Here is a 27916-nt window from a genome sequence, read left to right as displayed (position 1 = left end):
CAATAACAATGGGTAAAGAAAATTCTTCAGGCTAGAGGCAAATGATACTAGGTAGAAAATGGGATTATCAGAAAAGATGAAGATGATAGAAAATGGCGAATATTGAGTTAAGTGCAAAAGACTATCCTGCTCCCTTCATTTACTCTTACTTTATATACATCAAATTGTTTAAAGATAAGAAAAAGTAAAAAGTTCTTTTTTGTGGGGCTTATAACCTATATAGATATATTACATATAATAGCTATATCATAAAAGTTGAACATTTTATAGAGGATATATGGTTGCAAGTTTTCTATATTTATGAGTACTAGTACATTATTGACTGAAAGTGAGCTATGAAATGTTAAGAATGAATTAAATTCTGAAGGAAATTGGGACACACAAAAAATTAAAAAGATCAACAAATCTTTGAGATGGTTTTTTTGAAAAAAAAAATCTTAGCCAGTCTTGAGTCTCATCATCCTATGATTTCAGAGCTATTATGAATACAAAGGTAATCAAAGAACAGTCCTACCCAGAAAGAGGAGTTATCCATAAACATGGTGGCCCTGGGACGGCTGGCCCTCCCTGCTGGACCTCTTCCACGTGGGCACTTTCTGCAGTGACTCTGTTGCCCTGTTATTCCACTCTATCCAGTGTCCTGACCCAAGAGACAAGGGGTGTCTGCTGCTGTGTCCACACTTGGAGGAGGAAATCTTGATGGTGTCAGTACAGTACGAACCAGGATGACAGCTCATGCCTGTAATCCCAGCAATTCAGGATACTAAGGCAAAAGGATCGCTTAAGATCAGGAGTTGGAGACCAGCTTGGACAACATATGAGACCTTCATCTCTAAAAAATAAAATAAAAATAAGTACCCATACCTGGGCTTGGTGGTGAGCACTTATATTTCCAGGTATTGGGGAGGCTGAGGTGGGAAGATCCCTTGAGCTTATGAATTCAAGACTGCAGTGAGCTATGATTGTTCTACTGGACTCCAGCCCAGTCACAGAGGGACATCTTGACTCTAAAAAATACAATGTAAACTTTTGCTCACTATGGTTATTTTAGTTGTTATTTATTCAATGTATATTTTTATTTTATTTTACTGGCAGCACAATAAACTAGGACATGCTGAAACTAGAAATCACATCCACTTTTCAGTGTTAAAAAGCCTAGTCCAAGGAGGTGAGGAGACGGTCCTCATTGGCCTTGAGGATTCAAGGAGAACGAGATGAGCTGGGCAGAAAGCTTTTTACTTGGAACTTGGAGGAAGAGCAATGACACCCCTCTCTCCACCTTAAAGCTCATCCTAGACCTCCACCTCCTGGGAGCAGAAGCAGCGCGGCAGCGTCACCTGGTGGTCCATGTGCTTCCTTTTGCAGATCACGCACAGCCCTGAGATCCACTTCTCCTTTGCACTTGGGATTTCTTCACTGAACACCAGGTTGAATCAACTTTCCTGTAAAGCAAAAGAAGCGTGAGGTTGCTTGGGGAGGAATGGTGTCATCTCCACCTTTGGCTAGATCCATGTCACCTGTTCAGGGGAAGGGCCAGGCCTTACTCTCCATGTAGAGAGGAGGCTCTGGCCGTGAAGGCGCCTGTGGAGAGGTGAGGACCTGCTCCCTCTACACTGATGGCCAAGAGCCTGCAGTCGGCGGGGAAGGCTTCCCCTCAGCTGTGTCCTATCAGGTTTTTCCAAAAGTCAAGGAATAAACCTGTATATTGCCTCTGGTGATGTGAGCTGCATGCACACTTAGAAATAAGGTAACCCTGCTGGGGGTCCTGGAGTTGCTGGTTGTGCTGGGTGCTCGGTGTCCAGAGAGGAAAATGTGGAGGAGGCTTTCTGCAAAAGAGGAACAATACTGTATAAATTATTTTTCATTAGCCTTTGTGTCAGACAATAAAATATAGGACTCCGAAAGGAAAAAAAACTGTCTAAAATTTGTGTCCTTTAATAAAAAGTAAACACCCGTTAACCACCAGGGATAGACGTTTAGGGGGGCAAACCAGAAGTCCCATCATTTGCCCCAGTCCAGCGGTAAACTCTTTTCTCTTCTGACTTTCATGATCATCACTTCTTTGTTCTATTTTATAATTTTATCATCTAAAATTATAATTTAGTTTTACCTTTAGAAATATGCTTTGTTCTCTTTTATTCTATAGATTCTCCTTGAAATGTACATTGTGTGGTAGAGCTTCCTGTAGTGTGTATTTTGCTGATTGCTCCCCAAGGCATAGTTGAATCTGTATTTCTATTACCTGTATTGCCTCTAAATTGGTAATTGGCTATGGAGGTTAGCTGAGATTCAGGCTTGATTTATTTTTCACTTGGACTTGTTTGATGGTACTGGATTCTGTTCTTCCATCAAGAGGAAGAACCAAACATTAGTTTTTTCTTGTATTGTGTTATTAATTGTCATTGCTATTCAATGGTTAAATCTGTTAATTCATGATGGGTTGCAAAAGAGTTATTATAGTCTAAGTCTCTCATTCCTTCCTCACTTATCTAGTAATTTCTAAAGTAAGAGATTTACCTCCTCTACTATTTGTTTACTACTAAAAGCTTGTTTTTTGAGAGACTAAGACAAGCATCTACTCACCTATGACATAGCAATTGCACTCTTAGTTATAAACCAATAGAAATGTGTGTATGTGTGTACTAAAATATATAAAAATATTATTGATAGCAGCACCATTTTTAGGATCTGGATACAAAACAATTGTCTATCAATAGTGAAGAGATGAGAAGTGTGAGCTATTATAAACTGGACTGTTGGACAGCCATGGGAGTGAACAGGCTCCGACCACATACATCAAGATGGTGAGACCCAGGGACATGATGGTGACTACATAATACCATTCAACTAGGACTGGCAGAACTAATCTGTGTTAAGAATCAAGAGTGGACTTCTGCCAAGATGGCCGAATAGGAACAGCTCCGGTTTGCAGTTCCCAGCGAGAGCAAGCCAGAAGGCGAGTGATCTCCACATTTCCAACTGAGGTCAGGTTCATCTCATTGGGACTGGTTAGACAGTGAGTGCAGCCCAAGGAGGGCAACTGAGGCAGGGTGGGGTGTCGACTCACCCGGGAAGACAAGGAGCTCCCTCTCCTAGTCAAGGGAAGCCATTAGGGACTTTTCTGGACACTCTAGCACTCTTGCTCATATACTGCTCTTTTCCCACGGTCTTCACAACCTGCAGACCAGGAGATTCCTTCTGGTTCCTACCACACCAGCTCCCTGGGTTTCCAGCACAAAACCGGGTGGCTGTTTTAGCCACAGCAGTTTTCTTTTTTTTTTTTTTTTTTTTTTTCTCATACCCCCATGGTACCTGGAACTCCAGCGAAACAGAACGACTCATTCCCCTGAAGAAAAGGGAGCTGAAGCCAGGGAGCCAAGTGATCTGGCTTAGCGGGTCCCACCTCCAGGAAGACCAGCAAGCTAAGGTCCACTGGCCTGAAATCCTCACAGCCAGCACAGCAGTCTGAGCTCAACCTGGGACATGAGCTTGGTGGGGGGAAGGTGTGCCCCCCATTGCTGAGGCTCAGGTAGGTGCTTTTAACCTTGCCCGTGTAAACAAAGCCCTTGGGACGTTTACACAGCAACTGGGCAGAGCTCACAGCAGCTCAGCAGTGCCTCTGCAGGCAGGCAGTGACTAGACTCCCTTCTTGCTGTGCAGGGCATCTCTGAAAAAAAGCGGTAGCCTATCAGGAACTTATTTTAAAAAGCTTCTACCTTCCTGGGACATAGTACCTGAGAAAAGGGGTGGTTGGGGGTTCTGCTTCAGCAGACTTAAATATCCCTGTCCAGCAGCTCTGAAGAGAGCAACAGATCTCCCAGCACAGCACTTGAGCTCTGATAAGGAACAGACTGCCTCCTCATGTGGCTCCCTGACCATTTATCCTGACCGGGAGACACGTCATACAGGAGAGCTCTGACTGACATCCAGCAGGTACCCTTCTGAGATGAAGCTACCAGAGGAAGGAAGAGGCAGCAATCTTTGCTGTTCTGCAGGCCCCACAGGTGGTGACTTCCAGGCAAGCAGGGTCCGGAGTGGACCCCTCGCAAACTTCAGCAGGCCTGCAGCCAAGGGGCCTGATTGTTAGAAGGAATACTAAAAAGCAGAAAGAAATAGCTTCAAATCAACAGAAAGGACATCCACTCAGAGACCCCATCCAAAAGTCACCAACTTCAAAGACCAAAGGTAGATAAATCCACGAAGATGGGAAGAAACCAGCACAAAAAGGCTGAAATTGCCAAAAACCAGAACACCTCTTCTCCTCCAAGGGATCACAATTTCTCACCAGCAAGGGAACAAAACTGGATGGAGAATGAGTTTTATGAATTGACAGAAGCAGGCTTCAGAAGGTAGGTAATAACAAACTTCTCCTAGCTGAAGGAGCATGTTCTAACCCAATGCAAGGAAACTAAGAACCTTGAGAAAAGGTTAGATGAAATGCTAACTAGAAAAACGACTTGATGGAGCTGAAAAATCAAGAGTGTCTACTCTAGGGTGGTTCATGACAAAGTAGGTCCCAAAGGTGTTTCCAGGAGGCTGTGACTGCTGTACTTTGATGTGGGTGTTGTTTGCTCGAGTGTTCACTTTGTAAAAATCCACTGCCCGTTTGTGGATTGTCCTCCTTTCTCCATGCATGCTGTGCTTCACTCAAATAGACATTTCTGGTGTTTTGAAGCAATTCTATCTACAGTAAGACAAACCGCTCCTACTGCATATCCTTGAAAACGCTGCATTGAAAACAATGAGTGCAATTTTTTAAAATTCCAGGAAATAAATACATATAAAGAAGAGAATCTCCAACAAGAGCAGTAGGCCCCAGAGCAGACACCAGACAGCTTTGGAAATGGCTGTCGAGCCAGTAACTAGGAATCAAAACCCAAACAGGCCCATGGGAGGTGGAGAATGTGAAATGATGCCCCAGAAGTGCATGAATGAATGAGTCATGGGCAGTGGCTCATGGCTTGGCTGGCCAGTCACCAACTTGAAGAAAACAGAGTTGGAAAATTGGGAGGTGGAGGAGAGAGGTACACACAGACCTCCTCCTATAGGCAGAGTGTGTGAATATAGTGGTTGTGTGTGGAAGCCTCCCAGAGGGTCTTTACGGGATGCAGCTCCCTGTAATAAGGTGGGAGAGATGGCTTGATGGATGAGGGCACTCAGGCATAGAGGTCTTGATCATGGAGTCCCTGCACAAAATGACCATGATGGCTGGGAAGGACAATGCACGGGCACAGCAATTGAGTCAACACTCACCAAGGATAACCCGGCAGCTGCCACTGTTGAGGGCCCAGCGTACCAAAAGCAGCTGTTTATTTGGAGGAAAAAATAAAACAGGCAGTGGTAATTAAGAATAAAATAGGATTATGACACATAAATATGCCACTAAAGATACATTAGAGGTTTAAGTAATTGTGAAACAATGAACAAGATTATGTCAACTGGAAGAACTTACTACAAGTAAAGAAGTTAAAATGGTTGCAAAACTTTATTTCCCTTCAGGCATATCCAGAATGTTTTACAGGTAAGTTCTGCCAAAACTTCGAAGAAGGTTACTGAACTTATACATAATATTCAAGAGAATGAGGAAACATGGAGAAAGTGAGTGAACTCATTATTGTTTATGCATAAATCACATAGATTCTAAAGCCAGCTATGGAATACATAAGAGAAAAGCATGCTAGGATAATCACTTCTAAGCAATTAGATGTAAAAATACTGAGAAAAATAGTAGTAGACTGTGTCCACCAATGAGCTGTAAACAAATTAAATATCCTGTCCAGATTGGAAGAATTAAACTAAAGAGCTTCTGCACAGCAAAACAAATAATTACCAGAATGAACAGACAATATACAAAGTTGGGGGGAAAACTGCAATATATCCATCTGACAAAGGTCTAATATCCAGAATCTCCAAGGAACTTAAATAAATTTACAAGAAAAAAAAAAACCATTAAAAAGTGGACAAAGGACATAATCAGACAGTTCTTAAAAGAAGACTTTCTAAAAGAAGACAGCTAACAAATCTATGAAAAAAAGCTCCTCATCACTGACCATTAGAGAAGTGCAAATCAAAACCACAGTGAGATATCATCTCACACCAGCCATAATGGAGATTATTAAAAAGTCAAGAAATAGCAGATGCTGGTGAGTTTGCAGAGAAATAGGAATGCTTTTACACTGTTGGTGGGGATGTAAACTAGTTCAACCATTGTGGAAGACGATGTGACCATTCCTCAGAAATTGAGAACCAGAAATGCTATTTGACCCAGCAATCCCATTACTGGGTATACACACAAAGGAATATAAATCATTATATTACAAAGATACATGCTCACATATGTTCATTGCAGCACTAGTCACAATAACAATGACATGGAATCAACCCACATGCCCATCAATGATAGACTGGATAAAGAAAAATGTGGCACACATACACCATGGAATACTATGCAGCCATAAAAAGGAATCATCACGTTACTTGCAGGGACATGGATGGAGCTGGAAGCCATTATCCTCAGCACACTAATTCAGATACAGAAAAACAAATAAACAACTACAGCATGTTCTCACAAATGTGAGCTGAATAATGAGAACACATGAACACAGGTAGGGGAGAAACACACAGTGGGGCCTGTCATGGAGTAGCTTGGGGGAGGGAGAATATTAGGGAAAATAGTTATGCATGCTGGGCTTAATACCTAGATGATGGTGTGATAGGTGCAGCAAACTACCATGGCACACATTTGTGTATGTAACAAACCTGTACATCCTATACACGTACCCTGGAATTTATAATAAAAATTAAAATAAAAGAAGAAGTTGTGATCAGATTGGGCCTGCCAAGATAATCCAAAATAATCTCCCCATCACAAAGTCCAAACCCTTAATCATATCTGTAAGTCCCTTTTGTTCTGTAAGGTAACATATTTAAAAGTTCTGGGGCTTAAGGTTTGGCTATATTTGTGAGGTTATTATTCTGGGTTTCACAGTGAATATGACGGCTGAATAAGGTTTAACACTGTTAAATTCCTAGAACATGGAAAGAGAGTAAACAGCAGGAGGCATTCCATAAAGAGATTATGGTTAAAGATTAAGCAAATGTATGCATAACCCTGTGAATGAAAGAGAACAACATCCACCCATGCTGCCCTGGAGTGTCAGATGCTAAAGACAAATGGTGAGCTTAAAGGTAGACACAGCAGAAACGCAGATCATCTGAACATCAGCTGGGTTGGAATGTAGCTGATTTCTCCTAATTACCTACAGCAACCAGAAGAAAGAGTATCATAGAAGAGCTCAGGGAAAAGCAATGTGAAAGGAGAGATTTGTGGCTGGCAAATCCATCTTTCAAGAATAAGAGGGAAATAAGGACATTTTTATATAATTGGGACCATTGGTGTATTGGCAAAATTCCTACTCTGAAAATATTTAGGTCATAAAATATGGATGGAAGGAAGGAAGGAAGGGAAGGAAAAAGAAAAGGGAAAGAAAGGAAAGAAAAGAAGAAAGAAAGAAAGAAAGAAAGAAAGAAAGAAAGAAAGAAAGAAAGAAAGAAAGAAAGAAAGAAAAAGAAAAGAAAGAAAGAAAGGGAAATGAAAAGAGAAGGAAGGAGAAAGAAAGGTAATCATAGGTACATGTAAATCAATATTGTCTTTATAAAATATTCATAATGTAGAGTTCAAATGAAAAAATAATGTAAAGTACTTAATATGTTGTGTTATTATCTTCTCATCCATCTTCCCATCCCTACCTAGGCTGTGCCATCCATGAGGTCTGAGGAAGTTTGATTTCTTTTTCTGAGACTTCAGTCCATGGAGTACAGTACCCAGAATCAGGTAGGGGATTGATGAATGTTTACCAAGTAAAAATGTTTCCTGGAGATAATTAACAGGCCAGGAATTGTGATGCATAAGAACAATTCAAAACCAGCTGAGGGGAGTGACATCAGAGAACGTGGTGGCATAGGAAACTCCAGGAGTCCAGCCCAACACAAGAGGGATGGCAAAAGAGACAATGTACTTGTGAAACAGCACGTGCACACACACACACACACACACACACACACAATCTTGAGGAGAGTTGTTAAAACACATATTCCTGGACTCCACCAACAGGTATTCTGATTGGGTTCACAATCAAGTGTATTGAAACTCTGAAAAATCTTCAAAGATTTATAGCACCCAAGTGAAGGCAGAAAATAAAAATAACTGGAATTCAATAGCAGAGCTTAATAGGATCACAACTTACCCTTGGCCCATTTCTCCTTCTCCAGGTCATCAGTGGTCTTGAATACAGCAGTCTGGGTTCTCAGCTTGGGTTCCTGGTGCCAGATGGAGCTGAGCAGATCTTGCTCTCAAAGAATTCTTTTTTTTTTTTTTTAAATATGTGTGTGTGTGTGTGTGTGTGTGTGTGTGCGCGCGTGTGTGTGTGTGTGTGTGTGCTGTTGGGCAACACCCTGAAGGAAGAACAGAAATTTTGCATTTTCCCCCTACTTTGATCTGTCTCAGGGCAGAGAGTGAGCCAAACTAGAGGGCATTTGATAAAAAATAAAATAAAAAGCTTTTAAAAGCCAATATGTCTGCAGCTACCTCTGCAGGAAAAAAAAAAAAATTCAATTGAGGAAAGTAATAGATACGCAGAAAAGGTGGAAGGGAAAGATGGGAGTGAGATGCTCTGGGGAAGTAAGGTTTTGGAAAGCTTCCATATTCCTGGGAAAGTAGATAGATATCTTGTTTTGTTCCAGTTCTTAGAGGAAAGACTTTTGAATATTCTCTGTTCACTGTGATGTTAGCTGTGGGTTTGTCATATGTAGCCTTTATTATTTGAGTTACATTTCTTCTATCCCTAGTTTGTGGAGGGTTTTTATCATGGGGATATTGAATTTCACCAAATGCCTTTTCAGCACCTATTGAAATGACCATGTGGTTTTTGTTTTTGGTTCTTTTAATGAGATGAATCTTGTTTATTGATTTGCAAATGTTGAAGCATCTTTGCATCCCTGGGATGAATCCCACTTAATCATGGTGCATGATCTTTTTAACGTGTTGTTGAGTTTGGTTTGCTGGTATTTTGTTGTAATTTTTTTTTATTTTATGTTGATCTGGGATATTGGCCTGTAGCTTTCTTTTATTGTGTCCTTGTATGCTTTTGGTATCAGGGTAATCCTAGCCTCATAAAATGAGTTTGAAAGCATTCCCTCCACTTCAAATTTTTCTGAATAGTTTGAGTAGAATTAGCATTAATTCTTTAAATGTTTGCTCTAAGTCAGCAGTGAAGCTATCTGGCTCTGGGCTTATCTTTAATGACAGATATTTATTACGGCTTTGATCTCATTACTCATTATTGCTTTGTTGATGTTTTCTATTTCTTCATGGTTCAATCTTGTAGGTGGTGTACCTAAGGAATGTATCCATTTCTTTGAGGTTTTTCAATTTGTTGGCATACAGTAGTTCATCATAGGCTCCATGCAAGTTTTCCAACCCATGGGACAAAGTTCCAAGGATAGTTTTGAATATGGTACAAATTTGTAAACTTTTCTCAAATAATATGAGTTTTTTGTGATTTTTTCTTTGTGATTTTTTTTTTTTTTTTTTAGCTCATCACCTATCCTTAGTGTTAGTGTATTTTACTAATGGCCCAAGACAATTCTTATTCTTTTAAAGTGGCCCTGGGGAAGCCAAAAGATTGGACGCCCCTGCACTAATGAATTTTTGTATTTTTGTGGCTTCAGTTGTGTCTCCTTTTATTTCTGATTTTATTGATTTAGATTATCTCTCGTTTTCCTTAGTCTAGCTAAAGCTTTGTCCATTTGGTTTATCTTTTAAGAAAAACCAACTTTGTGTTTCTTTAATCTGCATTTTTAGTCGCAATTTTATTTCCTTATGTTCTGATATTTATTATTTCTTTCCTTCTACTAAATTTGGGGTAGATGTGTTCTTATTTTTGTAGTTCCTTGTGGCGCATTGTCAAATTGTTTATTTGAAGTCGTTCTGCTTTTTCGATGTAGGTGTTTATTTCTATAAACTTCCCCTTAGTGCTGCCTTTGCTGTATCCCGTAGAGTTGGTATGTTGTGTTTCCATTTTCGTTTAAGAAATTTTACTTTTTTCTTAATTTCTACCTTCACTTACTAGCCATTCAAGAGCATTTTCTTCTTCTTCTTCTTCTTCTTCTTCTTCTTCTTCTTCTTCTTCTTCTTCTTCTTTTTTTTTTTTTTTTTTTTTTTTTTTTTTTTTTTTTTTTGAGACAGAGTCTCGCTCTGTTGTTCAGGCGGGAGTGGAGTGCAGTGGCATGCTCTCGGCTCACCACAACCCCCGCCTCCCAGGTTCAAGTGATTCTTCTGCCTGAGCCATCCGAGTAGCTGGGATTGCAGTCCTGCGGCACCACACCTGGCTAATTTTTGTATTTTTAGTAGATGCGGGGTTTCACCATATTGGTGAGGCTGGTCTCGAACTCCTGACCTCGTGATTCGCCTGCCTCGGCCTCCCAAAGTTCTAGGATTACAAGCATGAGTCACCGATTACTGGCCGAGCATCTTTGTTTAATTTCCATGTGTTTATGTACAGTGTGAGGTTTCTAGACGTGGACACAGGGAGGCCCGGGCCCGAGGCGCGGCTGGCCAGAGGCCTCGAGTCAGCCCCTCTTCCTGCACGGCCTCCTCCTCCCAGGGAAGCTCCGCGCGTGTCCTCAAAGCAAACAGTGGCTTCTAAACGGACCTCCACCCCCGACTGGGGGCTCCTGGGGTCGCCAGGCACCAAGGGCCGCACCCGCGCGGACCCGGTCTGGAGAGCGGCGAACACTCGGCTCTGAGGGAGGCCCCGGCCGGCGCTGCCAACTCGGACAGCCTTCCTGGCCCACCCGGGAGCTGAGTTTCAAGGCTTCCCGGAGAGGCCAGCGCGGATTCGGAGCGGAGGGTTTTTCGGGTCGCGAACTCCGGAGAGAAGCAGCCCGGGTTCCGGGAGCCCGGGGCCTCCGCGGGGCGGGAGGGAGCGCGCTCGGATCTCGCAGCCGCTACAGCCTCGCGGGCTCCTCCAGGACTACAAGCCTCGAACACCTGGAGGCAGCTCTGCACGATTAAAGCGGCGGTTTCTCTTCCAGGGTTGCGGTTTGCGGTTTCAGCTTAGTGTACCGAGAGGCTTCTTTCTTCCTCTTCTGGAGGAGTCAGTGGTTAGTGTTGAATTCCGGGGTTAGAGCCCACTTTGTGGTTAGAAGACGACTCTGGTGTCCATCCCCAACCCGATCTGAGATCGCAGCCCTGTTCCCCGTCCGTCCCAGCTCATCAGAAAGGGCTCGGTGGCTCCCTCCAGAGGAGACTGGACAAGGTTGCCAAAGCGGCTGGGTCAAAAGTGTTGCCATGTCGGATGGAGCGGTCCACGATGAACTTGAGCCTGGTATCAGCATCTTGGGGTGTGGAGTTTGGGGGGAAAAGCCGGGGTCCCACAGTGTGGGGAATGGGGTGCATGGTCAAACCAGACTGGGCAGAGCCCTCAGTATTTAGAGATCTCGAGTTGGGATGGAAACACTGAGCTGTGGGCTCTGGGTGCAAACTCCTTTCCGCATGACCTCCTGTCAGGTTAGGCTGTGGTTTCTCATCTGCAGGCACAGGTCACTGACTGCCCTTCAGCATCGCCCATCCGTCCATCTCTTCTCCTGACCCCAGTTCATTACAGGAGAGGGAACTGGGTGCTGGAGAGTGGGGAATCCAGGAGTCAGAGGGCTCACACCTGGGTAAAGAGTACTGAAAACAGGTTCCAGGGCTGACTGTTGATTCTACCGCACTGGGTCTGTTTTTATTATGAAGTTTCCCTTCTTCTCCCTTTACTTCCAATGATAAAGTATAACACATTTTAAGGTCCATATGTAACCCTTTTTACTCAGTAACTATACTGACCCTTAAGTGTCCATTCTCTAGTCAAGAATTATACCTCTCTCTCCTACCCCCCACAAGTGCTGGGTCTGGTCTACCTGCCCACATTGTCACCTCCGCCCCACCCCAGCACCTTTCCCTGTAATTTCTTCCTTTTTCTCTATGCTTTCCCATTATGTTTGCACTTACTGTGAAATAAGGAATAGCTTCCCAATTCTGGTTGTGTCTTCCTACCCTTAGGAGATTTCTCGCTCTGCACTGAGAATCTCACTGGGCACCTCCTTCCTTGCCAGAAGATTCAGCAGCAGATGCCCTGGGCTCAGTGAGCTCCAAAATACTGCATTGCTCCACAAGAATGCATTTTTTTCCTGTTTCCAGACAGGCTGGAAACTTGCAGGACAGTGTAATGGCCTCGAGGTACCTCCTGGGTGCAAAAGGAGTAAGCTGCCCCTATCTGCTTGGTGACAGGCATCACTTGGTCGGGATTCTCTGCCGAGCAGAGGGAACCTCACATCACTAGGGAGGAGCTGCACAAGAGCCCTGGGCCCTCCCTGGCCTGGAGACTCCTTCCCTGGGTCTGATGTATGGACAACTTCTCTTTGGCAGAACCAGCAAAAAGAACAAGTCATTTACTTTCTGCAATTCTCTCAAGACACTCTTACCCCTAGGCTTCCCAGGGCTCAGAGATGACCTCCCTGGAATGTAGTCATCTGGGGAAACCAAAAAGTCTCTTAGGCTCTGTTCTCCCAGGAAGCGATCTGCACTTACCCCACAGAGGGTTGCAGACACTTTGGAGCCAGATACGGATTTTAAAAATGATTGATTTTACCCATAATCAGTATAAATTTTATTACCCCTCTCTGCAATTGATAGAAGTAAAGAAAGTGTCAGGAGAGACAGAATCTCAACCACCCTTATCTAATTTTCATTTATGCACCATTACTTCCAGGAATAGAAGAAGGAACTCTTTTCTTCCCCTGGTACATGAGATAGAGGCACCATGCAATTCTAGAGCAATATACTGAGCTGGAAGACAGGATTCAATTAACTTAGCATAAAAATCATCAGAGTGTATTCTCTGACTGCAATAATGTTAAACTAGAAATCAATACACAGAAGATATTTTGGAAACCCAATTAGGTGGAATGAAGCAACATGCTGCTATGTAAATTAAGGGCCAAAGACAAAATCACCAGGGAAGTAAGAAAATATTTTGAATTGAATAATCACAAAACAAGATATCCAAATCTGTGAGATGCAGCTAAAGCAGTGCTGTGAGGGAAACATGAAGCCTAAGTGCTTAAATTAGAAATGAGGAAAGACCTAAAATCAGTTCCACCCTAGAAAACTAGAAAAAGAAGAGCAAAATAATGCAAAAGTAAGTCAAAGAAGAAATCCTAAAGAGAAGTCAAATAAATAAAGTAGACATTAACAGAGAAAACAGAGGCAAATTTGAATCTTCGTTAAACTGACAAACCTCTAGTTAGACTGATGAAGAAAAAAAGAGAGGACAAAAATTACGAGTATCTGGAATGTAAAAAGGATTATTACCAAAGATCCTACTTCCATTAAAAGAATAATAAGATAATATTTTATGTATTTTTTGCCAACTTCTATGAAATGGACAAATGTACTGGAAATTAAAATAACCGAATTGAGAAAAGAAAAGAAGCATGGAAAAAAGTTACAGGCTCTTTTTATTCAAGGCTAACAGTACAAAGATCTTTAATGAAAAATCACCAAAACAATCTTAGGCTACAGGATAATTGAAAATCAAAACCAAACACAAACGAATAAGAAAGAAAAGAATTAAAAACCAATAGTACACCCCAAATAACATATATACGCAATACACAAAGATAACAATTTACATTTAAATTTTTTTCCAAGCACATTAGTATCAGAAACATAAATCTTAAAAATGTTTAAGATCTCTGAAATACAAGACACTGGAAACCAAGACAGACTGTGGAGTGTATAGAGGACCAACATACATATATCCCCTGTTCATGGAGAGCAAGACTGTACATAGTTAAAATGTGATACTCTCCAAATTAATCCAGAGATTCAAATACCAAACAGAATTCTAGGAGGCCTTTTGACAGAAATTAATGAACTGATGTACTGTGTATATGAAAACACAAAAAATATAGAATAACTCATGCAATGTATTTAAACATTTTTTTTTTAAAGATAAGAGTCCTTGCTATATTGCCCCAGACTGGCCTTCAATGCTTCCCACCTCAGCCTTTGAAGTAGCTGAGACTACCAGTGTGTTATAATATGCTGTACAATTTATGGAATGTATGAAAAGATGAATAAACTAATAAGAATCATTTTCACTAAAAAAGCTGAGATAATTTATTATGTAATAAATGTTCTTGAAGAATTACACCTATTAATTACTTAAAATTTTTCTGTTTCCCATCCCTGATATCTTGGGCTTAGTGGCTTTCCCAACAGAGGAACGCTTCCACTAAGTAAGAACCTCAGCTGGCCATTTTATATTTCTATAAACATAATGGGATGAAGCTACTAATTTCTCCACATTCTTTCTAACATTTGCTATTTAAAAAAAAGTTATTACCATAGCTGTATCATTGTAGTTTACTTTGCATTTCTGAAATGGCTAATGTTGCTGATCATATTTTCCTATGTTTCTTGGCTGTTTATGTCTCTTCTTTGAGGAAATGTCTGTACAAGTCCTTTGCCCATTTTGTGATTGGATTATTTGCCTTTTGCTATTGAAATGTAAAGATTTCTTTATGTATCTGAATACTGGCCCCTGATGTGTAATTGGCAAATATTTTCTGCCATTTGATGAATTGTCTTTTCACTGTACTGATAATGTCTTTCGATGCACACGAGTTTTTAATGTCCTGAAGTTCAATTTTTTTCTATTTGGATCTGTAATCAGACCCAGGGCATGATCAGAAAATCAAGAACAGGAGATATACAGGGGCTAGACCACCTGCCCTCTTGGGTGGCTGGAGGTCTCTCCTCAGCAGAGTCCTTCTCCTCTGACCTATGACTGCTGGGAATCAGGTCCCATCTCTAGAATCATCAAGGTGATGCATGCTTTGTCTTCACCAGTGCTTTACATTACAGAAAGTTTAGCATACAGGGACCATGAGCATGAGTGTTTGTGTGTTTGTGCTCTCTCTCTCTCTCTCTCTCTCTCTCTCTCTCTCTGTCTGTGTGTGTGTGTGTGTGTGTGTGTGCTTTGTGTATATATGGTACTTTTCATTAAGGAGGCCCTAAGGAACAAGAAAATGCAAACTCCACCCCTTGCATACCAGAGCTCTTCCTCCTCTACATCACAAGGTTAACCACCACAGCTCCAGTGTCCACAGCTCCAAAGAGAACCAGGCCAGCAGTGGTGCCTACAATGGGGAGGGTGGGCTGGAAGACTGCTCTGGGAAAGGAAGAGAAGGCGAGGGGCTCTAATCTCAGGATCTCAGCCAGGACCCTCCTGAATGTCTCCAGAACTGCTCCTGTTTTTCCTGAGAAAAGACTCCACCCCTCATCACCTGCTTACCCCATCTCAGGGTGAGGGGCCTAGCAGCCCCTTGTGCTGTACATGGCTTGTGAATCTCTGCTCCTGTCTCTATGGCTAGTCTGACTGTGCAGTTGAATTTTAAATTTTCTTTAATTAATTTCAATAGCCACTCATGACTAGTAGCTATCATATCTAACAGTGCATACTAGAGTGTTCTTTTTAATCTCTCCAAAGGTACACTTTGTGACATACCGATTGATATATATATCAAAGTTACCTTCATAAGGGAGTCATGGATTTGTCTGTGGGTCTTAGATATAACATTAAAATACAGCATGCTCAAGAAAGTATAATGAATGTGTTTTGTTTTATTTTGTTTTTCAGACAAAATCTCACTCTGTTACCTAAGCTGGAGTGCAGTGGTGTGATTAGAGCTCACTGGGGCCTTGACTTCCTGGGTGCAGGTGATCCTCCCATCTCTGCCTCTCGAGTAGCTGGGATTATAGGCATGAGCTACTGTGCCCAGCCTAATGTGTATTTTAACAACCATAGTATACAGACATTAACCAGAACATGACAACACTTCAAAATCTCAAGTTTTCGTAAATGTACATCCCTGTTGTCAACCCACACTGTATTTCCTTGGAAATCTGGCATAATGTTTTCTTTAACTTAGTGAACACTAAGGAGGCAAATAAACCATCACTTATCCCAAGAGAAAGTATTCATTGAATGCCACATATGTCAAGTGATCTACAGACCCTGTAGACACATTTCCAAAATTATGAAACCAGGAATTTAAACCTTAGAATTCCATCACATTAGTATCCTTTATCTCCCTGCAACTTGGGATAATTGTTTCCTTTCACCCTAAGATGGCTCTTTTCTCATTGTCTCACCTAGAAAAATTCTGGGTGAAAATATGTGTGAGGTTTTCACAATTATGAAGGATTTTCTAAGCATAATAAAGTGTGGAAAGCCATAAAGAATGATGATGATTGATTTGACTAATTACAAGTTTAAAAATCTATTTGTAATCTACAAGCACATAAATATACAAATCCATTCCTTTAACCAGCCTCAAAGACATATAAGAAGTAAATAGACAAAGTAGTAATAATGTGTGAATACCCTTCAGCCAAAGACCACCGGGAGCACAGCTTAGGTGACGAAGTTGAGTTTACCGCTCACTGCACTGAGGGAGAACGCACACCTTTGAGAACTCCCAGGTGTGTCAGTAATGCATGGTAGAATGAACCTATTATAAGATTTGTGCTTAGGTAGGTGTTTCAAATACCCAAAAGATTTGGATGACTGAGGAATGACACAGAGGCTGATGCCACTGAAAGAAGAGCTAATTACCCACAGATGCAGGAGCACAGCACAACAGGCAGGGCCACACGGGGCAGCACCAGGGCCGATCAGGCGGCAGCAGGAGGGGAAGGCATGGGTGAGAGCCTCTAATGTGGTTTTGAAAGGAAGAAATGAGCAAAGTGAGGTAAGCAGTGTAGACGTTTTATTTGGTCCTAAAAAGGAATTAATCCTGATACATGTAACTACATGGATGAATCTTGAAAACACTCTGCTATGTGAAAGAAGTCCATCACCAAACACCATCCATTATATTATCCTATTTGTAGGAAATGTCCATAAAAACTAAATCTCTAGGGCCAGAAAGTAGATTTCTTGTTGTCTTGGACTGAGGAGATGTTGGAGGGAAATGGAGATGACTGCTTGGGAATAAATGGGTGTGAATTTATGAAAATGTTCTAAAATTGATGGTGATGATGATACTAAAAGCCACTGAGTTCAAATGGTTGAATAACCTATGTGAATTTTATCTCAAGAAAACCATTCTAATAAAAAGTGATGGCTCACATGAAATGAAGAAGAGATGCCAGACTGTCGTGGCAGATTGTGGAGACAGAGATTGAAAAGCTCAGAGCACTGAGCAGTGAGCTCGCTGGCATAGACAGATGTGCTTTGTAGAGTAAACAGCTCATCAAGTGACTATTTCTATGGAAGAGCCAAAGGGCTCTCTACTAAGCAATAAGGAATAAGAAGGTGAACAGGCTATTAACCTCATTTTGTCTGTCGTTTGCAGCCTGGAACTGACTCTAGGAGATGATGTTAAAGAACTTGTGTCCCTAGCAGCAAAGGGAACAGTAGAATCCCAGGAAGCCAGAGGCCAGGCAGCAGCAAGGCAGAAGCAAAGTGAGTCAAATTTCCAAGACTTAAAAGATGCAAGAATTTGGTTCCATCATGTAATAGTTTAATGCACTGATTTAGTTCTTGCAGTAATTTGACAGATAATTGCAGATGAAAATAAACTAATGCAGACTCACCCAAAAATTAGTTACAACTTCGGGTCCAGGCATGGTGACTCATGTCTAAAATCCCAGCACTTTGGGAGGTCGAAGTATGCAGATCACCTTAGGTCAGGAGTTCGAGACCATTCTGACCAACATGGAGAAACCCCATCTCTACTAAAAATACAAAATTAGCCAGGCATAATGGCACACACCTGTAATCCTAGCTACTCAGGAGTCTGAAGCAGGAAAATCGCTTGTACTCGCGGGGCTGAGGTGGCAGTAAGCCAAGATCATTCCATTAAACTTCAGTCTGGGCAACAAGAGTGAAACTCCATCTCAAAAAAAATAAATAGTCGCAATTTTATTAACTGGTCTCAATATGATTTTTTTTTTTTTTTTTGAGACAGGGTTCCATTCCATCACCCAGGTTGGAGTGCAGTGGTGAGATCTCAGCTCACTGCAAGCTTCGCCTGCTGGGGTCAAATGATTCTCATGCCTCAGCCCCCTAAGTAGCTGGGAATACAGATGCAAGTAACCACACCCAGCTAATTTTTGTATTTTTTGTAGAGAGGGTGTTTCACATATTGCCTAGGCTGGTTTCAAACTCCTGAGGTCAAGCGATCCACCTGACTTGACCTCCCAAAGTGCTGGGATTAGAGGCATGAGCCACCTTGCCCAGCCAGAATGTTATATTTTTAGTAGATCAGATTTATGAAGAGTCTAATTCATTGTATAAGACTGTTGATCTGTCTAAATGCATTATAGTCAATACATATGAAAAAGAAGGCCAGAGGCTATTTATATTCACCAAAACCAAATAACTCTACATTTTAAATTTTATCCCCAGGACACACTACATATCCTGCTTGCTACCATCATATAAAGGAACTGGCCTATCTGAATATTTCTCAGAACATCAAATTTGTTCACTATATTAATGATATGTATCAAAATTTGATGAGCAAGAACTGGAATATACTCTGCAAGTTTTCGTAGCACAAACACATTCCAAAGCATAGTAAGCTATATGAAGATTCAAGTGTCTGCTACATTGGTGAGGTTTTGAGGAATCCAGTGATCTGTGGCATGAGGGACCATCTCCTCAAAAATATAAGAGGAAGGTCATGTGTGGTGGCTCACTCCTGCAATCCCAGCACTTTGGGAGGCCAAAGCAGTCAGATCACTTGAGGTCAAGAGTTCAAGACCAGCCTTGCCAACACCGTGAAACCCTGTAAAAATATAAAAATTAGCTGGGGGTGGTGGCACCCACCTGTAATCCCAGCTACTCAGGAGGCTGACATGCGAGAATTGCTTCAACACAAGAGGTGGAGGTTGCAGTGAGCTGAGATCATGTCACTGCACTCCCATGGCAAAAGAGTGAGACCAAGTCTCAAAAATAAACAAACAAGCAAATAAATAAGACAAATTACTGGTTGCTGGCAAGATAGTCAAATAGGAACAGCTTCAGTGTGCAGCTCCCAAAGAAATCGATGCAAAAGGCAGGTGACCTCTGCATTTCAACTGATTCATATCATTGGGATTGGTTAGACAGTGGATGCAGCCCAAGGAGCACAAGCCAAAGCAGGGTGGAGCATCGCCTCACCCGGGAAGCAAGGGGCCAGGAAATTACCTCTCATAGCCAAGTGCAGACATTGGGGACTGTCCCCTTCACTCCAGCCAAGATACCGTGCTTTTCCCATGGTCTTCACAACCTGTGGACCAGGAGATTTCCTCCAGTGCCTAGAACACCAGGGCCCTGGATTTCCAGCACAAAACTGGGTGGCTGTTTTGGAAGACACTGAGCTAGCCACAGCAATTTTTTTTCTCATATCCCACTGGTGCCTGGAACACCATGAGAAAGAACCATTCACTATCCTGGAAAGGGGGCTGAAGCCAAGAAGCCAAGTCATCTGGCTCAGTGGGTCCTGCCCCCATGAAGACCAGCAAGCTATGATCCACTAGCTTAAATTCTTATAGCCAGCACAGCAGTCTGAACTCCACCTGAGACACTTGAGCTTGGTGGGGGAGCGGGGAGGGTGTCCGCTATTGCTGAGACTCCATTAGGTGGTTTTAACATCAGTGTAAACAAAGTCACTGGAAAGTTTAAATTGGTTGGAGCCCACAGTAGCTTAGGAAAGCCTCTGCAGGCAGACTATGTCACTGGACTCCCACCTCATGGGGCAGGGCATTTCTGAAAAAAGGAAGCAGCCCATCAGGGATTTATAAATAAAACCCCCACATTCCTGGGACAGAGCACTTGGGTACAGGATGCTGTTGTGGGTACAGCTTCAGCAGACTTAAATGTCCCTGCCTGGTAGCTCTGAAAAGGAAGGCAAATCTCCCAGCACAGTGTTCCAGCTCAAATAAGAGACAGACTGCCTCCTCAAGTGGCAGTTCTGACCCCCATGAATCCTGACTGTGAGACACCTCCCAGTCGGGGACAACAGACACCTCACACAAGAGAGCTCTGGCTGGCATCTGGTGGCTGCCCCTCTGGGACAAAGCTATCAAAGAAAGAAACAGGCAGCAATCTATGCTGTTCTGCAGCTCCCACTGGTGATTTCCCAGCAAGCAGGGTCTGAAGTGGACCTCCAGCAAACTCCAGCAGACCTGCAGCAGAGGGCCCTGACTGTTAGAAGGAAAACTAACAAACGGAAAGAAATAGTCTCAACATCAACAGAAAGGACATCCATTCAGAGACCTGTTCCAAAGGTCACCAACTCCAAAGACCAAAGGTAGATAAATCTACAAAGATGGGAAGAAAGCAGTGCAAAAAGACTGAAAATTCCAAAAACCAGACCACCTCTTTTCCTCCAAGGGATCACAACTCCTCACCAGCAGAGGAATAAAACTGGACAGAGAATGAGTTTGACAAATTGACAGAAGTAGGCTTCAGAAGGTGGATAATAATAAGCTCTGAGATAAAGAAGCATATTCTAACCCAATGCAAGGAAAATAAAAACCTTGAAAAAAGGTTAGATGAAATGCTAACTAGAATAACAGAGAAGAACATAAATGACCTGATGGAGCTCAAAAAGACAGCGCGAGAACTTCATGATGCGTAAACAAGTTTCAATAGCCAAATCAATCAAGCAGAAGAAAGAATATCAGAGATTGAAGATCAACTCAATGGAATAAAGCAAGAAGACAAGATTTAAAAAAAAAAAAAAAAGAGTGAAAATAAATGAACAAAGCCTCCAAGAAATATGGGAATACGTGAAAAGACCAAATCTATGTTTGATCGGTATACCTGAAAATGATGGAGAGAATGAAACCAAGCTGGAAAACTCTCTTTGGGATATTATCCAGGAGAACTTCAACCTACCAGGGCAGGCCAACATTCAAATTCGGGAAATACAGAGAACACCACAAAGATACTCCTTGAGAAGAGTAAACTGAAGACACATAATCATAAGATTCACCAGGGTTGAAATGAAGGAAAAAATACTAAGGGCAGCCAGAGAGAAAGGTGAGGTTACTCACAAAGGGAAGCCCATTAGACTCACAGTGGATCTCTTGGCAGAAACCATATAGGCCAAAAGCAAATGGGGGCCAATATTCAGCATTCTTAGAGAAAAGGATTTTCAAGCCAGAATTTCATATCCAGCCAAACTGAGCTTCATAAGCGAAGGATAAATAAAATCCTTTACGGACAAGCAAATGCTGAAAGATTTTGTCACCACTAGGCCTGCCTTACAAGGGCTCCTGAAGGAAGCAATAAACATGGAAAGAAACAATCAGTACCAGCCACTGCAAAAACATACCAAATTGGAAAGACTATAGACACAATGAACAAATCGTAGCAACTAACAGGCAAAATAACCAACTAGCATTATAATGGTATGATCAAACTCACACATAACAATATTAACTTTAAATGTAAATGGACTAAATACCCCAATTAAAAGACACAGACTGGCAAATTGGATAAAGGGTCAACACCCATCAGTGTGCTGTATTCAGGAGACAATCTCACATACAAACACACACATAGGGTCAAAATAAAGGGATGGAGGAATATTTACCAAGCAAATGGAAGGCAAAAAAATTTTAAAAAGCAGGGTTTGCAATCCTAGTCTGTGACAAAACAGACTTTAAACCAACAAATATCAAAAGCGACAAAAAAGGCATTACATAATGGTAAAGGGATCGATGCAATAAGAAGACCTAACTATCCTAAATATATATGCACCCAATACAGAAGCACCCAGATTCATAAAGCAAGTTCTTAGAGACCTACAAAGAGACTTAGACTCCCACAAATTAATAGTGGGATAGTTTAACACCACACTGTCAATGTTAGACAGATCAACAAGACAGAAAATTAACAAAGATATCCAGGAATTGAACTCAGATTTGGACCAAGTGGACCTAATAGACACCTACAGAAATCTCCACCCCAAATCCACAGAATATGCATTCATCTCAGAATCACATCACACTGGTTCTAAAATAGACCACATAACAGGAAATAAAACACTCCTCAGCAAATGCAAAATAATGGAAATCATAACAAACAGTCTCTCAGGCCACAGTGCAATCAAATTAGAACTCAGGATTAAGAAACCCACTCAAAACTGCACAACTACATGGATACTGAACCACTTGCTCCTGAATAACTACTGGACAAATAATGAAATGAAGGCAGAAATAAAGATGTTCTTTGAAACCAATGAGAACAAAGACACAATGTACCAAAACCTCAGGACACATTTAAAGCAGTGTTTAGAAGGAAATGTATAGCACTAAATGCCCACAAAAGAAAGGAGGAAAGATCTAAAATTGACACCCTAATGTCACAATTAAAAGAACTAGAGGAGCAAGAACAAACAAATTCAAAAGCTAGCAGAAGACAAGAAATAACTAAGATCAGAGCAGAAATGAAGGAAATAGAGACAGGAAAAACTCTTCAAACAAGCAATGAATCTAGGAACTGGTTTTTTTTAAAAGATCAGCAACATAGATAGCCCACTAGCCAGACTAATAAAGAAGAAAAGAGATAAGAATCAAATAGATGCAATAAAAAATGATAAAGGGGATATCACCACTGATCCCACAGAAATACAAACTACCATCAGAGAATACTACAAACACCTCTATGCAAATAAGCCAGAAAGTTAAGAAGAAATGGATGAATTCCTCAACACTTACACCCTCCCAAGACTAAACTAGGAAGAAATTGAATCCCTGAATAGACCAATAACAAGGTCTGAAATTGAGACAGCAATTCATAGCCTACCAACCAAAAAAAGTCCAGGACCAGATGAGTTGACAGCCAAATTCTACCAGGAGTTAAAAGGGAGCTGGTACCATTCCTTCTGCAACTACGACAAATGATAGAAAAAGAGAGAATCCTCCCTAACTCATTTTGAGGCCAACAACATCCTGGTACCAAAACCTGGCAGAGACACAACTAAAAAAAAAAACATTTCAGGCCAATATTCCTGATGAACATCGATGCAAAAATCCTCAATAAAATGCTGGCAAACTGAATCCAACAGCACATCCAAAAGCTTATCCATCAAGATCGTCAGCTTCATACATGGGATGCAAGGCTGATTCAACACATGCAAATCAATAAAAGTAATCCATCACATAACCAGAACCAAAGACAAAAACCACATGATTGATGCAGAGAAGGGCTTTGACAAAATTCAACAGCCCTTTATGCTAAAAACCGTCAATAAACTAGGTATTGATGGAACGTATCTCAAAATAATTAGAGCTATTTCTGACAAACCCACAGCCAATATCATACTGAATGGGGAAAAACTGGAAGCATTCCCTTTGAAAACTGATGCAAGACAAGGATAACCTCTCTCACCACTTCTATTCAACATGGTATTGGAAGTTCTGGCCAGGACAATTAGGCAAGAAAAACAAATAAAGGGTATTCAATTAGGAAAAGAGGAAGTCAAATTGTCTCTATTTTCAGATGACGTGATTGTATATTTAGAAGACCCCATCATCTCAGCCCAAAATCTCCTTAAGCTGATAAGCAACTTCAATAAAGTCTCAGGATACAAAATCTATGTGCAAAAATCACAAGCATTGCTATACACCAATAACAGACAAACAGAGAGAGAAATCATGAGTGAACTCCCATTTAAAATTGCTACAAAGAGAATAAACTACCTAGGAATGCAACTAATAAAGGATGTGAAGGACATCTTCCAGGATAACTACAAACAACTGTCAAAGAAATAAGAGAAGACACAAACAGATGGAAAAACACTTCATGCTCATAGTTAGGAAAAATCAATATCATGAAAATAGCCATACTGCCCAAAGTAATTTATATATTCAATGCTATTCCCATCAAGCTACCATTGACTTTTTTCATAGAATTGGGGGGGAAAAATCCTTAAATACCATATAGAACCAAAAAAGTGCATGCATAGCCAAGACAATCCTAAGCAAAAAAAAAAAAAAAAAAGCTGAAGGCCATCACGATATCTGACTTCAAACTATGCTACAAGGCTGCAGTAATCAAAACAGCATGGTACTGGTACCAAAACAGAGGTGTAGACTTATGGAACAGAACAGATGCCTCAGAAGTAACACCACACATCTACAATATCTGATCTTTGACACACCTGACAAAAACAAGCAATGGGGAAAGGATTACCTATTTAATAAATCATGTTAGGAAAACTGGCTAGCCATATGCAGAAAGATGAAACTGAATCCCTTCCTTATACCTTATACAAAAATTAACTCCAGATGGATTAAAGATTTAAACATAAGACCTAACACCATAAAAGCACTAGAAGAAAACCTAGTGACCCTGTCCACACTTGCCTCCTCACAGCTTTCTCCATCCCCACTGGCAACAAACTCAGCACAGTGAACATGTGGATTCTAGAAGGTTCTCAGGTCTTTATTTTCTCTCTCAAATTTTAGGAATTGACTGACTTAATTAACCATCAACATCTCATGGCAAATATTTAAGAAAACAAATTTATATTCATATTCTCATTTTTAGTAAGAAAGTAAGAGGTTGCACCTCAGTGCACCACGAAGCTGAGACAGATGGAGATGCCCAGCCCCACCTCTCTGGAACAGGAAAGATGACAAGTCATCATGGTGACAGGGGTCACAGTGGACATGGGCTGGGCTGTCTCTTTACCTTCTCACATTATGCTAACAGGGACACAGACACATTCAGATGCCTTTGCAGAAAGAGATGCCAGAGGCTCTTGAAGTCACAAAGGGGAGGCATGAAGAAATCCCTCATCTCAGTCCCACACAAGGCAGCTGTCTCAGGCTACAGAAAACAATAGGTGTGATCAAATTCAGGTCAGTCATGGTAAGTGATGAGACTCTGAACTGCCCACCACACACTTGAAATGTCCCAATCAAAGAATCCTCACCACACAGTTCTTTCCCTGCTGCCCCACCCCATACCCACTTCAGACCCTCAAAATCTCACCTTTACAAGCTGCGAGAGATACATCAGAGCCCTGGGCACTGTCGCTGCCTAGGGTAGAACAAAAAGAGGACCTGGTCAGAACCCGCAGGAGATGTTGGACAGGAGGAATTACGGGGTGGGTGAGCTCCTCCACACTCCTGCCCCCAACACTTACACGCAGCCTGAGAGTAGCTCCCTCTTTTTCCTGCTGTGAGAAGAAAATGTCCTGTGAGGGGACTGGGAGGAGGCAGGGCTATGAGATCTTAGAGGAGCTTCCTAGACTTGGAGGCTCCAAGAAACTTTCCTCCAAAAAAAGTTTCTAGCCATGGTGACTACAGACCCAGGGCAGAATATGGAAACACGAGGAAAGCAGGTGTGGGTCCTGGACCAATCGCCCTGTTAAAGTTCGTCCTTAACAGAGACCTTCCCCTGACTCATGAATGCTGGAATCAGGACTCCAACACCACAATCATCAAGGTGATACATCTGTCCTTCGTTGTCACATGTGCTTCACAAAATAATAAGTACTGGCACACAGGGCCACAGGCTGGGTTGGCCCATGTGTGAATGGTGCTTTCCACTAATGAAGCAGGGAACATTTCTACCTGGGACTTGAAACCCTGAGTGGGACAAGAAAACCCAGATGCCACCTCTCACTCTTTCCCTACCTGAGTTCCTCCTTCTCCATGTCACAGCAGTGACCACAGCTCCGATGACCACAGCTCCAAAGACAACCAGGTCAGCAACGATGCCCATGATGGAGATGGTGAGCTGGGAAGACGGCTCTGTGAAAGGAGGGGAATGTGAAGGGCCCTGACCCCCAGACCTCAGCCCTGACTCTGCTGAAGGGCTCCAGACAGGCTCCTGGTTTCCCTGATAAGAGACAGGACACCCCATCCCCCTCTTATCCCATCCCCCTTCTTACCCCATCTCAGGGTGAGCAGTTCGGGCAATCCCTTGTGCTGCACATGGCACGTGTATCTCTGCTCTTCTCCAGAAGGCACCACCACAGCTGCCCACTTCTGGAAGGTTCCATCCCCTGCAGGCCTGGTCTCCACAAGCTCCGTGTCCTGAGTTTGGTCCTCCCCATCCCGCTGCCAGGTCAATGTGATCTCCGCAGGGTAGAAGCCCAGAGCCCAGCACCTCAGGGTGGTCTTATGGTCAGAGACTGTGTGGTGGGTTACTTGTGTCTTTGGGGGCTCTGATAAGAAGAGTCAGATAATTCAGGCACTTTGCATCTCTCATGGGACACCCCAGCAGTACCCTTGTAACCATCCTGAGAATGGACAGGACACCTGGGGTGGGGAAGGGAGCACAGAACCCAGACACTGGCCTGGACACAGGCACCTGGGATAATCTCCTATTCCTTGGAAAGTTCTAGTCTCTGGGCAACTTCTGGTCCTGACCTGAGTGGAGGCCGAGGGACTCAGAAAAGCTGGAATCAGACCTTCAAACACGTGTGAGGCAGAGAACAAGGCCTGAGTGAAGAAATCACGGTGCCCCAAGGGTGCTGCAGGGCTCAAAGTGGACACCTGATCAGTATTCTAGGGACTGTCTTCCCCTCCATTGCCTCAGAGATGTCATCCCTTAATTGTCCTAGATAGCAGAGGGGACCTCAGAGGAAACTCAGGAAAACTCATGTCATCCTTCATTCGAGGGAGGACGATATTCTAGCACTGATCCCATTTTCCTCCCCTCCCCATGGGAGGCCATCCTGGGAGATCTACAGGAGACGGGGATGGCTCCCCACTGCCCCTGGTACCCGTATGCAGCAGTGTCTCCTTTCCCTTGGCCAGGTATCTGCGGAGCCACTTCAGGCATGTGCCCTCCAGGTAGGCCCTGAGCCCCTCCGCCTCATGGGCGCCCACCAACTTGCGCTGGGTGATCTGAGCAGCCGTGTCAGCCGCTGTCCAAGAGTGCAGGTCCTCGTTCAGGGCGATGTAATCCTTGCCGTCATAGGCATGTTGGTAATAGCCGCGGAGGAGGCGCCCATCAGGCCCCAGGTCGCAGCCATAGGTCGTCTGGAGGGTGTGAGGCCCTGGCCCCGCCCCCGCGGTCAGACCCATCCACCGAACCCCGCCCCCGCCCAGACCAAGCTGCGGGGATTTGGGGCTAAACGGAAAATGAAACCGGGTAAAGGCGCTGGGGCTCTCTAGGGTCAAGGGTCTGGGAGGGTCGCGTAGTCTCAGTGTGGATCTCGACCCGGAGACTTGGGGCGACGCCCACCGTCCGTGGGGGATGAGGAGGGCCGTGATCTGCGCCGGGGGCCGGGGTCACTCACCGGCCTCGCTCTGGTTGTAGTAGCTGCGCAGGGTCCGCAGGTTCCCTCGGTGCGTCTGCGCGCTGGCCCTGATGGTCAGTGTCTCCCGGTCCCAATACTCCGGCCCCTCTTGCTCCATCCATGGCGCCCGCGGCTCCCCTCTCGGAATCGCGGCGTCGCTGTCGAACCGCACAAACTGCGTGTCGTCCACGTAGCCCACAGCGATGAAGCGGGGCTCCCCGCGGCCGGGCCGGGACACGGCGGTGTAGAAATACCTCATGGAGTGGGAGCCTGGGGGCGAGGAGGGGCTGAGACCCGCCGACCCTCCTCCTGCCGCGGCTCCCCGAGTCCTGCGTCCCCGCCGGGCGGGCCCCTCGCTCCTCCCAGCAGAGGCCGTTTCCCTCCCGACCCCGCACTCACCCGCCCAGGTCTGGGTCAGGGCCAGGGCCCCCGAGAGCAGCAGGAGGAGGGTTCGGGGCGCCATGACCCCATCCTCGGCGTCTGGGGAGAATCTGAGTCCAGGTAGGTGACCCGGGGCTTCAGAATCGGGACCGCAGCGACGCTGATTGGC

At 43.2% G+C, this 27916-nt stretch overlaps 2 protein-coding genes across 11 annotated transcripts in view; both read right to left on the bottom strand.

The window, feature by feature from the left end:
- The window catches only part of LOC101040877 (class I histocompatibility antigen, B alpha chain-like), a 361503-nt gene that overhangs the window by 305385 nt on the left and 28202 nt on the right, over window positions 1-27916 (bottom strand). The window lies entirely within an intron of this gene.
- Window positions 262-27916, bottom strand: LOC101040242 (HLA class I histocompatibility antigen, A alpha chain-like). Of its 10 annotated transcripts, none has more exons than XR_012517377.1 (8): window positions 27766-27909; window positions 27367-27636; window positions 26848-27123; window positions 26011-26286; window positions 25754-25870; window positions 25107-25293; window positions 1699-1826; window positions 262-1442 (listed from the first exon to the last, which is right to left on the bottom strand). XR_012517377.1 is itself a non-coding variant. In XM_074398280.1 (8 exons), exons 1-8 carry the CDS (start codon window positions 27827-27829, stop codon window positions 1669-1671), a joined length of 1242 nt encoding a protein of 413 aa, XP_074254381.1. In that variant the 5' UTR covers window positions 27830-27916; the 3' UTR covers window positions 1458-1668. The 10 variants fall into 10 exon arrangements, 9 of the variants coding, with proteins under 9 accessions (XP_074254376.1, XP_074254378.1, XP_074254381.1 ...); XM_074398280.1 differs by lacking the exon at window positions 262-1442 and having other exon boundaries at window positions 1458-1826; window positions 25107-25154; window positions 25261-25293; window positions 27766-27916; XM_074398276.1 differs by lacking the exon at window positions 262-1442 and having other exon boundaries at window positions 1458-1826; window positions 25107-25154; window positions 25261-25293; window positions 26848-26991.

The sequence above is a fragment of the Saimiri boliviensis genome, chromosome 4, assembly GCF_048565385.1.
Source record: "Saimiri boliviensis isolate mSaiBol1 chromosome 4, mSaiBol1.pri, whole genome shotgun sequence".
Lineage (NCBI taxonomy): Eukaryota > Metazoa > Chordata > Mammalia > Primates > Cebidae > Saimiri > Saimiri boliviensis.
Note: the sequence above shows the minus strand (reverse complement) of the source record. Positions and strands in the feature narration are given on the sequence as shown.